At 54.8% G+C, this 14,178-nt stretch overlaps 1 protein-coding gene across 7 annotated transcripts in view; it reads left to right on the top strand.

Moving 5' to 3' along the window:
* The window catches only part of GPAT4 (glycerol-3-phosphate acyltransferase 4), a 32,045-nt gene extending 18,074 nt beyond the window's left edge, over positions 1–13,971 (top strand). For 6 of the 7 annotated variants that reach the window (XM_082608869.1, XM_082608873.1, XM_082608874.1 and 3 more), the window contains 10 exons: positions 2,876–2,945; positions 3,098–3,398; positions 4,170–4,244; positions 5,038–5,127; positions 5,304–5,397; positions 5,907–6,022; positions 7,002–7,057; positions 7,575–7,660; positions 10,569–10,777; positions 13,275–13,964. In XM_082608869.1, coding sequence (XP_082464995.1) covers positions 2,876–2,945; positions 3,098–3,398; positions 4,170–4,244; positions 5,038–5,127; positions 5,304–5,397; positions 5,907–6,022; positions 7,002–7,057; positions 7,575–7,660; positions 10,569–10,777; positions 13,275–13,383 — 1,206 coding nt within the window. In that variant the 3' untranslated portion in view covers positions 13,384–13,964. Of the gene's footprint in view, positions 1–2,875; positions 2,946–3,097; positions 3,399–4,169; positions 4,245–5,037; positions 5,128–5,303; positions 5,398–5,906; positions 6,023–7,001; positions 7,058–7,574; positions 7,661–10,568; positions 10,778–13,274 lie in introns of all 7 variants that reach the window. The other variant, XM_082608875.1, reaches the window with a different exon arrangement.
* Positions 13,972–14,178: the final 207 nt, after the last annotated feature.

The following is a 14,178-nucleotide window of genomic DNA, read 5'->3' as shown; positions in this document are numbered from 1 at the left end:
GCCTTTGAACTGGATCTTAAAAGAGAGAAAGCATTCTAGAAGTGCAGTGGGTAGAGGCGAGAAGGTGCCGTCTGGTGTAGAGGCAGCACCTAGTTCAGGAGAGAAGAGCCTTTGGGGGCCTGGAGGGGGGAAGGCGGGGGAGAGAGCGGTAGGTGGGAGAAGCCGCGGGTGGACGAAGTGGGTGGCCTGACACTGGCAGCCAGGGAGGACCCTTCTCGGGTGGGGAAGCTTGGGGACCATGGGAGGAGGGCCGGGCGGACGGGAGCACGTTGAGGTCGGGTGTGTGCGGCTGCCTGTCACTCTCAGGCTGGTGTGAGGATGGGGGGGACTTGCACTTTCATGACCAGCAGGTGATTGGAAACGTGAGGTTGACGCCGCTGTGCAGTCAGGATTGTTGATTTGACAGTAGCTACTGAGAGATTCCTGCGGAAGCAGGGAGAGGAGATGTCGTTGCTGCCTGGGCGGTGGACGGTGACGGGTGCTGGGGTCTGGTTCTTTGGGTGTCTCTAGTGCAGTCGTGCGAAGCGCGGTGGAGGCTGGCTGAGAAGAGGGGCGGGTCTCCGCTGAGATCAGTGCTGCAGAGACTGTCAGGCCTTCCAGTGCGCTTGGTCCCTAACCCACCGGCTCAGGAGGGTGACCACGCAGCAAAGATGCACCGTGGCACCGCCCACGCCTCTCGGGCTGGGCCTGCGTTCACCTGCGAGGGCTGTGCTGGGTTTACTGTTTAGCTCCAGTGCAGCATCATCCTTGCCCCTAACAGTCTCTGTCTGGGAGATGCTGAAAAGGGAATAATTAAGGAATCTGGTCCTGAACATCCCGGATCAAGGGAACGGAGGGGGTTTGTGGGGAAATGACCTCTGAACCTGGAGCTCTTGCTTTTATTCTGGGCGTCTGGACACGGTGCTCCTTGAAGTGACCCCGGAGAAGCCAGGTGCGTAGCTCTCAGCGCCGCTGGCTCCGTCGCCCTCCCGGAGTCACCGCAGCAAGGCGGAGCAGCCCGTCTCGAGCGCTGGCCCCTGGCGGCCCCGCCCGGCGCTCTTACCCTGCTCTGCTGACCTTGGACAGTTCCCTCCTCAGCGCAGAGACAGTTTGAGGTGTGCCTGAAGTTTGGAAAAGTAAAGCTCAAGTACAAAGCGGGAGGGCAGGAGGATGTTTATGACAGAGCTAGGGGACTAGAAGCTCATGGAACCAGCACCTTTCCAGTTAAAACAGAAACCACAGCCTTCCTGCACATTCCGTCATGAGGCAGCCCCCACAGACGTTGAGTCCTAGTGCTCCAGCGGCCTGAAGGCAGGTGCTACCTGCCCGTTAAAATCGGATCCAAGTATCAGAACTGTCAGCACAGAACCAAGCTTCTCTGGCTCTGTGCTTTGCAGCTCCAGTGCAGAGTCCTGGCCAGAATGGACAGCCCTCAGCTCTGGTGTGCCGGGCTTGTTGTAAGCTCTCTCGCCCCTTAGCCACCTCTTCCCTCGATGACATTCCAAGATGGAATTCATCTTCCTCCATTGTAGGAGCTAGGTTTACCTTTTCTTCTAGAAGGAGATCATCTGTGCCAGAAGCCATCAAGGGTTAACTACCTGAAATGGGCCGTGTGAGTTTTCCTGCCTTAGACCTTTAACTGGGTGACTCTGTAAACTCTGTTTTCTCTAGACAGTGGTGTTTGAAGACATTTCCAGATGAGGTCAGACGGCTGCTTAAGCTCGTGTCCTGCTTCCGGCCTTGCTGCCTTGCTAACACTTCAGGCTCTGCCGGCAGAATCTCACCAGAGGCTTTGTGCCACGTGGATTCTGCTGCGTCATGGAATGACGGGGTTCTTTTCTACCTTGCAGAGCTGTGGAAACAGAAGTTTGAAAACACACCTTTTAAAATGTCCGTTCTGTTTCCTTGACTCACTGCCGTCATGACTTTCTGTTCTGCGGTACCACGTTGCAAGAGGTGGACAGGAGCTCGTGTGTCTGCCTCTCAGCATTTGAGAGCAGGAGGGACCCAGCCTCTGGCTCTCTTCAGACAGCTAAAAGGATTTTAATGAAGGAAGGGAGGATCTGGGAAGAGCCTCACTTTCCTGGAGCCCATATTATTTCAGTGGTGCTGAGGACGATTCGGGGTGTCACGTATGGTCTCATTGGATCCTCGTGAAGTAGGAGGTTGAAGGACCATCATCCTGTTTTGTGGGTAGAAAAGACTAGCATCCAGAGTGTTGGAATGAGTTGCTTAAGGGACACAGCATAACTGTCAAACTTGGGACTTAGTTTTGTTTTTGTTTTTTTATCTCCAAATGTGTTTCTTAACACCGTTTTTTTTAAATTTAATTTTATTTTAAGCACTAAGCTACTCTCAGGCTTTCTGTGTCAAGTGTGTGGGGTCTCCTGTTAAAGGTTACTCAGAGGGTGAATGGGCAGTCCAGACATATATATTATTTAAATCTTTTATCGACTCGAAAACTAAAATTGTTGCTTTCTTGGAATAATTTGGGAGGCAGGCAGCACCGGGTGGCGGGCAGTAGCTTAAAGGGTGCTTGGTTTTGCTGTTGGTGAAGCGCTGCTGTTTGGCAGAAACGAAGGAACCCATGAGGTCCGTGGACCGTCGGCTCGTGAGCTCCTTAAGGACCCAGGAGGCCGTGAGAAGCGAGGCCCGAGCAGCTCACCCCGGCTCCTGGTTCCCAGCTCGTGACCGCCGGGGACGTGGCTTTCGGTCCAGGGTATCTGGGACGGGTGTGCTCTAGGAGGAGAGGCTCCGAGTTTCCTTCCAGAACCAGTGCCCTCTGGGCCGCAGCGTGCTCTCGGGGCACCGGGCTTGAGGCTGTCACGGAACGGAAGTGGAAGTGCCCCCGAGCGAGAAAGGGGCTCATCGCGGTGTGTGGCTGTTCCCTCCGCAGTGGGCGACCTTGAGGATGGAGCGAGGCGCCAAGGAGAAGAACCACCAACTCTACAAGCCCTACACCAACGGTAAGACGGGGTCTCCGTCCGCCTGCCCAGCGGCCCCCGGAGCTGCGTTCCCGCGCGCCGTCGCCCCGCTCCCCCTCGTCGCTGGTGAGCACCCTGGCACTCCCAGCGGGCTTTCTCCCAGCGGGCCGCTCGACCGGGCTGTTCTCTTGCAGGCATCATCGCAAAAGATCTCACGTCACTGGAAGAAGAGATCAGAGAAATCCGCCGGAGCGGTAGCGGTAAGGCTCTGGACACCGCTCTCGAGTTCGAGCTCTCGGACATCTTCTACTTCTGCCGGAAAGGGGTGGAGACCATCATGGACGACGAGGTGACAAAGAGGTTCTCGGCGGAGGAGCTGGAGTCCTGGAACTTGCTGAGCAGGACCAACTATAACTTCCAGTACATCAGCCTGCGGCTCACCGTGCTCTGGGGCTTAGGAGTGCTGATTCGGTACTGCTTTCTCCTGCCCCTCAGGTGAGGGAGGGCCTAGCCCGGCGCCTGATCTGCCTGCCCGCGCCCCCGGCCCCTCCGCTTGGCTCTCCCACCGTAGAGAGGAGGACAGTACCGTTCTGTCACCGGCCAGGCCATCCGGCTCTCGGAAGGCTGCACCGGGGCTTGTCCTTTAAGGGCCCTCGGATTGTCTGCGTGTCAGACGTAGCTGGGTTTCTCAAAGACAACTTGCTTGTCTGGACTGACTAAACACAGGGACGGGGAACACGATGTTCTTCCTGGCCACCCCTCCCCGGGCCTGGCTGATTCTGTTCCTGCAGCTTCCTCTCCAGGACAGAGGCAGTATTGATCTCCCAGTGTTCCTGTACCACGTGCTATTCTGAGTATGTCTTGCCGGCTGCTGGTACCTTCGGGCCCTATTTCCTATTGCTTCACAGCGAAGCTGGGCCTCTGCCAGGGTTTTAAGCCAAAGGGAAGGGTAAGACCACAGGGCAGCAGGTGCCTGAGGGCGGCGCAGCCATCAATAGACCGTCCCGTCATTCTGGCTGCTGCCAGTGCCTGCGGAGAGGGTGTCGGCTGAATGCCAAATCCATGGTGTCCTGCCACTCTGGAAGCAGGACGCCCTCTGGTTCTGATAGGCCTGCCCGCGTTTCTAGGGACCCGGACTCCTGTCTGCGTCCAGGTGATCAGATCTTGCGGGGGGTTTTTGTGACGCCCAGTTCCATTTTCACACGTCCAGTTCTGTACTCGGGGCACAGATTTTCCGCTGTGTTGTAACTTGTCTTCTCGTTACAGGATCGCTCTTGCTTTCACGGGGATTAGCCTCCTGGTGGTGGGCACAACGGTGGTGGGATACCTGCCGAACGGGAGGTGAGCAGAGCGTGGGCATCCGAGTCCACAGGTACTGGGGGCGGCTCCCATCCTGAAGGCCAGGCCACTTCTTTGGGCGTAGCCCAAACCACAGACTCTTAGAGGGAGAAAGTAACCCAACGACAACAATGACATAGGCAGGAAAGTTTTTTTCCAACTGATCTTGATCTATGACTGTGTTCGTTTTGCCCTCCAGCCCTCATACTCTTCCCATTTTAAAGACAAAAGGGAGAAACCACAAGCCCTAGTGTCCAGGGCTAGCAGGTTTTATAGCATGTTGTTGAGTTTTGAGCATTCTACTATGTTGATGAATTGGTAAGAGGATAAGACGTGTAGGTAGGGCCTTTTGGTTTGTTTGCTTTTTTTTTTTTTTTTTTTTTAAATAAGAGAGACTGGCTCCTTCTGGGAAGTTATGGGGCTGGCAAACCTCTCTTTTCCCTGGGCTGGTGGGGAGGTTTGACTCTCTGGCCTTTGCCCTGCCTCTGGGTATTGACCAGCAAGAAGGAAAGGAATCTAGGAGACTCAGGTGTGCTGGCAATTCTAGGGCTGTGAATTCTAAGCCCATTACCTTATGTGAATTTGAGTAGCCCTCATCATTTCTTTCTTTCTTTCTTCATCTGTAGACAGAAAGATGCTAATACAGAGTTTTACCATAGACACTACTATTTGTAGAAACACTTGGCAGTCATAACGGCCACAGGCAGCGATGGTTAGATGGTCGGACGCAGCACCTCCTCCTGTCTTCCTATATGTGTGACAAATAAAAACAGAAATCTCTGTCCTGTTGCCGCAGGTTTAAGGAGTCCCTGAGTAAGCACGTGCACCTCATGTGCTATCGCATCTGCGTGCGGGCCCTGACGGCCATCATTACCTACCACGACAGGTGAGGGGGCTCGGGATGGGACCGAGGGGTGCGCTGGCCTGACACGAGGGGCCGGCAGCCGGCCCGCGGGCCCTCAGAGCGTCGTTAGAGCCGAGGACGCTGCCGAGGCCAGGCGCGAGTTCCAGATGGATTGTTTCACGCTGATGTTTGTTGCTTTGCCTACAATTTAAACGCAGGAAGAACCGGCCTAGAAACGGCGGCATCTGCGTGGCCAATCACACGTCTCCCATTGACGTCATCATTTTGGCCAGTGATGGCTATTACGCCATGGTAAGGCCTCTCTCTGTTGCTCCTTTAGGCTGGTCGGGGCTGGGAGCTCTTTCTTAAGGGTGTCAACAGGTAAGCACGTTTTTATACACGGGCCTGACCTGGGTTGTTGCCTTTGTTTCTGTGGCCTTGGGGACTCCCTGGGACCTGGATGTTGTGAGCAGAGTGAGCAGCGTGGGGAGGGATGAAGGTGGGGCGGGGGGATTTGAAGGCACTGGGCTCGGGGGCTTTGGATAATCCGCCCAGGGAGGGCGTTTGGACACAGGTGTGCTCCGCTTCACGGTTCGTTTTAGGGTTTTCAGCTGTGTTTTTATCAATAGTTACACATCTCTGGTATCACTGATTAGAAGGAGAATTTAAATTCAGAGAGTCTAATGGTGGTTTCTGAACAGTGAGAGCCTTTGGTTCCTGATAAAGCGTTACGGGGTGAGAGGTAGGGGTCCGTGTCTCGGGGGACCTGGGGGCTTGCGTGAGGACGGCTTCAATGCCCTTGCTCCTTTGTCTGAGAGCAGGTGGGGCAGGTGCACGGCGGCCTCATGGGCGTCATCCAGAGAGCCATGGTGAAGGCCTGCCCCCACGTCTGGTTCGAGCGCTCAGAAGTGAAGGATCGCCACCTGGTGGCTAAAAGGTAAACAAGTGACACACGGTCTGCGCTTAGGGGAGGCTGTGCCTCTACAGCCTTCTCCACTGAGCCCCAGCTGCTTTCATAGTAGTGTTTTTCTGAAACATGGAGTATAAAAAGTATCAAAACCCTAGTGTTAATACTAACCCAAGGTAGTAATGTTTGTAACCTTTTTTATTCCTTGTACCCATTGTAATGAATACTGTGTGAACTTTTAATGTGATTTGAATTTTTAAAAAAATATTTATTTGGTTGTGCCGGGTCTTAGTTGCGGCTTGCCGGCTCCTTAGTTGCAGCACGTGGGCTCCTTCGTTGCGGCAGGTGGGCTCCTTAGTTGCGGCTCGCCAGCTTCTTAGTTGTGGCATGCAAACTCTGTTGTGGCATGCATGTGGGATCTAGGGAAATCTCAAAATGAACTCATTGTCACAAATGAAAACACACTTAAGGCAACAGAACAGAGTGCAGCTCTGTTTTCAAGGAAAAAAAAAAAAAGTAAACGTGGTGCAAGTGATGGCGAGAGCTTTGCCGTTAATTGAGAGGAAGTGGGTCTCGGTAGAAGCCGGGACCCACTATCCAGGAATGGTGGGTCGTCCCTGAATTCCCTGTGCTGCGTCTCAGGGGGGCTGCGGGTCCCACCCAGCATGGCTGTAGGAAGTCGGGGGTGAGCGTTTCTCGAGGCTGCTGTTTGCCGGACTCTGTGGAGGGTGAGCCCTTTAGACAGTCCTAGGTCTGAGCCACGGCCCCTGTGCACAGACTCACGTACTTCATTGAACAGCTGTGCACATTAAGTAGTAGTCATCCGGTGTTCCCTGTCCTTGGGAGTTTTGTCTATTAGCCCGTGGGTTTATAAAAGAGAGGGTCGTGTTTTTTAACCTGCTTTTATACCACATCCAGCGTCACGTCTAGACAGGGTATTGATAGATGCCTTTGGATGATGATGGACGTGAGGCTGTCTGACTCTTCGTTTTATTTTCCTCTTGTAAAGGCTGACCGAGCATGTGCAGGATAAAAGCAAGCTGCCCATCCTCATCTTCCCGGAGGGTAAGCTTCTGTGTGGGGAGGCCGTGCAGGAGGGTGAGTCCAGTGTTGTGTTGGAGCCCAGGCCCTCACCCTTGTTGGGGGTACCTGTCTTCGCTGAATAACGTGGGGGCCCTTTAGATTGGTCGTGGGACTGAAAACTCAGAGGATTCAGAATACGGACTAAGAGTGCTGTCGTGTGGCCTTCCCCATTGCGGGAGCCCCTCTAGTGTTGCTGACAGGCTCCTTGAGCTTCTTGCAGAGTCCTCCCTGGGCCCTCCCGAGTCGGCCGGGGCCTCTGGCCTCTCATCTGGGCTGCCGTGGGAACCAGGGAAGGCGGTCCTATGGGAAGAGAAGAGGAGGGAGCGCAGTAGTCTGTTCATCTGTTGTCAGTGTGCGCTCAGGAGCTGGGGAGATGACAGGCTTATCCTCTTTGAAGAGCCATTAGAATGATTTTTATTGTTAAATTTAATCCTTAAACTCCTAACCTCTGGGGTAAAGGACAGAAGGAAATAGCATTTTACTCTCTCCTGCGTTTTAGGAACCTGCATCAACAACACATCTGTGATGATGTTCAAAAAGGGAAGTTTTGAAATTGGAGCCACAGTTTACCCCGTTGCGATCAAGGTACGAGCCCTCCGAGGCCACGTGATCACCGCTGCCGCTGTGACTGACGCGCAGCGGGGAGCCGGGCCCCCTCTCCGTGGAGCAGCCCACACTGCGGAGCCCCGAGCTTGGTGCATCTCCCCCACTGTTCCTCTTTCTTCCTGAGCCCCGCCGCTATGGAAGGCAGTCCACCTGAGGGGCTTCCTGTGGGCACGGGGCTGCCCAGCTGGGTCTGTGCCTTTGGTCGGTTAGAGGTGAGGGTGGGTAGGTGCAGATGTGTCCTTGCTGCTGGAGGAAGACACGGCCCCGCTGCTGTGGCTCCCATGGCTCGTGAGGCATCTGACAGACTGAAGGCCTCTCGTGAAAGTAAAGGGGCCTTAAACGAACCTGTTAGTGTGCCCCACCTTTTAGGAACTTGAACCTCTGAGAGTCCAGACTTGCTTCGGAAGATGGGAGGCACTCAGCCAGTTTCCCCTTTTCCTCCTCCTCTCTCCCCCGTCGTATCCATCTGATCTTATAAATAGATCCACGTAATTATTTCTAAAAGAATGGTGTTACACTGCTTCCTCTAAAAAAAACACAGCCTTTGTCACTATGTTTAGAGTATTTAGGTTGACGTCTCAGATCGGGGTAAGAGTAAGTCAGAGTTGTTGTTAGAATTTAGTCTCCATACTTTTGCGAGCGTCTTTTGTCTGCAAAGGCTTCTGAAGAAATATTCCTCATTGTCACCTGGCAGCACAACTGGGGCCTTTGGGGGAGGAGGTGTTCTTCTTGGTTAAGCGAATGCTTTCCAGCCACGCTGCTTTCCCAGGTAGGCCGAGCACCAGGGCAGGGATGGCGAATGAAGAGTGGCTGCACAGTTACAGGTCCCTGGACCAGGGCTGCCCACGGGATTCGTTGAGGATGCTGGGTCTGGAGCAGCAGCAAACGTTCTGTTCGTAGTGTGTGCTGTGGGCGTGGGAACGGGGAGAGATGTTTGCATTGCGTGCTGCGTCCCGCAGTTTAATGACCTGGGAGCCCAGTGCCTCACCCCGTGTGTTTATTAAAAACCGGCAGCTGCACAGAAACCCTTCCTGCTCACTCCAGAGCATCGGTTTTGTGCAGCTGCTTCAGCATCACCTGGTGGGGCTGTGAAAAGGCAGATCATTGGGCCCCTCGCCCGGAGTTTCTGAACTTGGTTTCTGACCCGACCCTGGGCGCTGCCGACACTGCCGGTCGGGGCCACACAGAGCCTGCTTGCCCTTCGCCAGTTTTGGAACATGGACCCTTGGACAGTGACGCCAGCTACAGAACACGGGCGTGCAAATTTTCCTTCCACCCACAGGTTTATTAAAGCTCACATGTGATTAAGAACTTCTGCTTCCCAGATACTTTTCTAGTTTTTGTGAAGACGTCATTGGTAACCAAACTTGCATGACCTTAGCGGTTTTAAAGCTCTTGTTACATTTCCACCAAAATTAAGCCATTGTCTGACTTTGAGGAATGTATTGCTGTTTTGAACTTTTGCCTTGTTTTTCTCTCTACGGTGTCTGCCCAGCATGGAATAGAGAATCAGCCCTCAGCTAAGGTTTCTCTCCAGTCATGCTGTGTAAACTGTAACAGCACTTTCTTCCAGTCACACACACTAGCTCCTGTTTAAGACTCGTTCTTCTCCCACATTTCCTCGTGGTGTTATAACATGAACCCTTTAAGCCTCCTGTAGTTACATCCGGAGTTTTTAGTTTCTATGATTAAGTCTAAATGTCTTCATTTCTGTAGTCAGGTGTGCAATTAGGCAAAATTCTCTAATTTTTATTCTGAGGATCATAAAATTTCAGCTTGAAAGGCCTGGAAAAAATCACATAGTTCTAACCCAGCCCCCTCGCCCCCAAGTGTAAGAACCTGCACTCGGGCGTCTTGGCCGGTGTCCCCTCCCAGGGTCTCCACAGAGGGGCGTCCTCCACACTGGTGGCAGCTGGGTCCTGTGAGACCGCTCGTGAAACTGCGTCTCCTTTGGTGTTTTCACTCGGGTCCTGGGTCTTTGCTTCGCAGTCACACACTCCATGTGACGGCTTGTCTCTGGGAGCCCTTCAGACGTGCAGTGGCAGCTCAGCCCTGACCCTTTCAGGCTTTCTCCACAGGGACCGGTTCCTCTCGCTGCCTCTACTGTAACTTCCTGCGGCAGCTCTCCCTCCCGGCTCGCCTGCACTTGCCCTTCTGTTTGGGGAGAAGGAGGGTCGCAGCTGCGGCCACATGGCCCACGAAATGCCTCTGAGGCACAGCCCTCGCCTCCCTCGGAGCGGCTGGCAGGTGGCGGTATCCGATGCCCGCCCGCCCGCTGTGGCCGCTGCGACTTCCTCGGGGCAGAGCGACCTCCACACACAGACAGGCAGCTCCGTTAGAAGTGCTGTGACACAAGCAGAGCTTTCTAGTTGTTTTCTCCTTGGTCTGGGCACCAGAAGCGATCTTTGAAAGCTGGCGGTTGTGTAAGAAAGTCTCTCTCTGGGGAGGTACGTGTTGGTCTTTGTGAGTGTGTGACGTGACAGGAGGGGTTGGCGGAGCAGGTGGGCTGAAACGTTGGGGATTGTTGACTCAGGGCATGGATCTCTGGAGGATGTGCTCCTCTTCTGTTTGCGGATGTGCTTGAGGACTTGAAGAATAGACGACAGAGACTGTGAGTGAGACAAGCCCCTGGATCAAAGAGGGAGGACCTTGGAGGAAGGCTGCTGGTCCTCCTCAGCGATCTGCGCTCAGGGGTGGATGTTGCTAGGTGTCACACGTGCCCAGGTGTGGGGTTCCTGCGGAAGTGTCCGCGTAGGGGGCTGGGAGCAGCGTCCCAGTACCGATCCTGCCCCGGGTGTGGCAGGGGGCGTTCAGCAAAGCTGCCGTTGACGCGCACACAGGTTAGAACTCCTGACTTCTCACTGTCCGGCGTTCCCTTGTCTTGCAGTACGACCCCCAGTTCGGTGATGCTTTCTGGAACAGCAGCAAGTACGGGATGGTGACGTACCTGCTGAGGATGATGACCAGCTGGGCCATCGTCTGCAGCGTGTGGTACCTGCCTCCCATGACGAGAGAGGCCGAGGAAGATGCCGTCCAGTTCGCAAACAGGGTGAAGTCCGCCATTGCCAGGCAGGGAGGCCTTGTAGACCTGCTGTGGTGAGTCAGAGCCGGATCTTACCAGCCAAGTCCAGGAGGACGGGAGTTTCTGAAGCAGGTGCTGGAAGGACCCTCCTCCCCCTGGTGTGGAGGACGAGCGCACCAGTCCTGGAGAGTCAGCGGTTTGACTCACTCTCAGGAGCCCAGGGTGTTGGGACGAAGCGGTGGATTCGGCGCCCCTTCCTGGGGACACAGTCCACCTGGGCACTGGGACAGCCGTGTCGCTGCGGGCAGGGACTCCATGCCAACCCGGAAACCTCAGAGGAGCATTGGGCTCTCTCATCTCGTGTATTTGGCAAATTGGACCATCCTTGGAAAGGCCAGTTTTGTTTTTTTGTAGCTTGTTACCTACTAGAGCCGGAGTTGGCACACTTCTTCTGAAAAGAGTCAGTACGTATTTTAGACTCTGGGCCATGTGGTCTCTGGTGCGACTGCTTGACTCTGCCATTGTAGCGGGAAAGCAGCCAGAGACAGTCCAGGAGCAGGTCCGTGTGCCAGTGAAACTCCACTTACAGACGTAGGCGTCGGGTGGATTCAGCCCGTGGGCCATAGTTTGCAGACCCTTACACTAGGGTATGAGGTAGCTATCCTCCAGCTAACAAGAGGTTGATGCGGTTGAACACTGGATCAGGGGGACTAATCCCCCCTCCTGGGACCTTTAGGTTTAAGTACAGGGGTCAGCTCTGGAGCGCATTTGACTGAGTGGGCGTTTAAACTGACCTGTAACCTTTTTTTTTTAATTAATTTTTTTATTGGAGTATAGTAGATTTACACTTGTGTTAGTTTCTGCTGTACAGTGAAGTGAATCAGCCATACATATGTGTATAGCCACCCTCTTCCAGATGCCACTCCCACGTAGGTCACCACAGAGCACAGAATAGAGTTCACTGTGCTATACAGTGGGTTCTTCGTAGTAGTTATCTTTTTTTGTGTGTGTGTGGTACGCGGGCCTCTCACTGTTGTGGCCTCTCCCGTTGCGGAGCACAGGCTCCAGACGCGCAGGCTCAGCGGCCATGGCTCACAGGCCCAGCCGCTCCGCGGCATGTGGGATCTTCCCGGACCGGGGCACGAACCCGTGTCCCCTGCATCGGCAGGTGGACTCTCAACCACTGCGCCACCAGGGAAGCCCAGTAGTTATCTTTTATATATCATAGTGTGTATGTGTTAATCCCAATCTCCCAATTTATTCCTCCCCTCCCCTTTCCCCCTTGGTAACCATTAAGTTTTCTACATCCATGACTCAATTTCTGTTTTGTAAATACATTCATTTTATCATTTTGTTTTAGATTCCACATATAAGCGATACCATGATATTTGTCTTTCTCTGTCTGACTTATTTCACTCGGTATTGCAATCTCTAGGTCTGCTTGGCCCTTTTTAAAAATGCTGACATTTGTTGGGCACCTACTGTGTGCCAGACACGGTGCTGCTGCTGCTCTGATAATCTCATCTCACCCTCAGCGTAACTCCATGAGTAGGAAATTATTACTGCCATTTTTCAGATGAGAAACTGAAACTCAGAGAGGTTAAGTAACTGTCTTTCAAAGCCACAGAATAAGCCCTGGAGTCGCATGTCGAGCTCAGGTCTGACTGGCTTGAATGTTTATCCACTGCCCCAAGCTCCCTGTCGCTGAAGCCCAATGAAGACAAGGGTGGCCACTTTCTAAAGGAGGCCTTTGCTGGGGATTTTAAAGGATGTGGCAGGTGTCAGGGCTCCCAGGGTAAGGCGGGTCTGGTGGTGAGAGCTTCACCAGAGACTTTTCCTACCAGCTCACCTCCACACTGAAAGTGTAAGAGAAAGACTGCGGTGGGCTTGGGTTTGCATCAGTCACTGAAGATGATGATTCTAGGGTGCAGGCAAGGCGTTGGGGTGTCAGGTGGGGGGGAGACTTTGAAGAAGCGAATCCACGTTTAGAGGATTTCTTTGGGGCTATTGGAGGAGGTGGGTGGTTAGCCCCAAACTCTGCGTTACTTCCATTCCCTTACGGGACCATGCCTTGAGCGTGAAGAAGTAAGAACTTGTATTTTCTGTTGTGTTCATTTGCATGAATTTGGAGAATCCCAGGATCTGAATTGTACAGATTTTATTTTACAGATCAGTTTTACAGATTCATTATAAGTCTTAGTATTTCTTAAAGCTTGGCTCACCTTCCATAAAGCCAGGGCCTCCTTTGCTTTCTGTAAGGTGAGGATGAATGTTTGAGCAGAAAGAACTTTTAACTCCTTGGCAGGTGTGAGCAATTAGAAAGTACCCTGGATGAGAGGAGTGAGCTCTGACCCCAGGGCAGGGGTGAGAGTTGTAAGGTGGAGAGGGTGGGTCCCGCAGGCCCAGGGCTGGTTTCCAAGGCCACCGTGACGAGGGAGCCGCTGCCACTCTGGCGGGCTTCTCCGGGCGGGAGTGGCGCGGGCAGCCGGTGGGGGGCACACCTGGCCGGGGCGCAGGGCGGCAGCGGGGCTTCTCTGCTCTTGCATCCAGCCCGTCTCTTTCTCTCGTCAGGGACGGTGGTCTGAAGCGGGAAAAGGTGAAGGACACGTTCAAGGAGGAGCAGCAGAAGCTGTACAGCAAGATGATCGTTGGCAACCACGAGGACCGGAGCCGGTCCTGAGCCTGCGCTGCCCCCGGGCCACCTCCGCCCGGGCCGCAGGCGCCGCGGGCCGCCGCGCGCACAGGACTCTTCGGGCTTCTTCGAGTCGCCCGGGCCGCTCCCAGGACGAGCTGCCTTCTTGTTCCTTCTCCGCCGAGTCCGCGGGAGGAGTGCCATTGAAGTCCCCTCCCCACCGTGCCCGTGCGGCCTGAGTGCTGGGCGAGAGCCTGCCATCCACGCTGGGGACCCGGGGTGCGGTCTGTCCCCGAGACCCGCCTGCGGGTGGGGGCCTCACTCGGGGCCCCACAGACTCGAGAAGAGAACGTGTGGTCTGCAGGGGCCCTCGGCAGACTGACGGTCCCCGGCCTGGGCCGCTGGCCGCGGGGCCAGGCGGGCACGGGGACCGGTCCTCCCGCTCCAGCCGCACTCTGCCAGCTCGGCCTCGGCTGCCCCGCTGTCCCCTGGGCTGGGGGTGGGGTGGCGACACCTACCTCACCGGGTTGCTGTGGCAGCTCACGCGCTACCACGAGGGGAGGGCAGTCAGCTCAGCGTTGCGGGTCCAGGGCCGGGGGTGGGGCGGGACGAGGGGAGCTGGAGCCGCCCACGGGGCTCCGGGTTTGTTTCTGTGAGTAAATAAAATTGTCTTCGATGGTGACTGAATTACGGGGTCTTTTCCTTCCCGCGCCCTCCCCTGGCTGTGGGCCCGAGCAGCACGCTTCCCAGCAGCAGTCTGGTTCTCTGACTTGAGCCGTCGCAGGGACTTGGCTTCTGGAACAGGGACTAGCGCGGGTGGGAAGAAGGTAAAGCCCTCCTGTT

The sequence above is a fragment of the Mesoplodon mirus genome (genome assembly GCF_964341445.2).
Source record: "Mesoplodon mirus genome assembly, chromosome: 20".
NCBI lineage: Eukaryota > Metazoa > Chordata > Mammalia > Artiodactyla > Ziphiidae > Mesoplodon > Mesoplodon mirus.
Note: the sequence above shows the minus strand (reverse complement) of the source record. Positions and strands in the feature narration are given on the sequence as shown.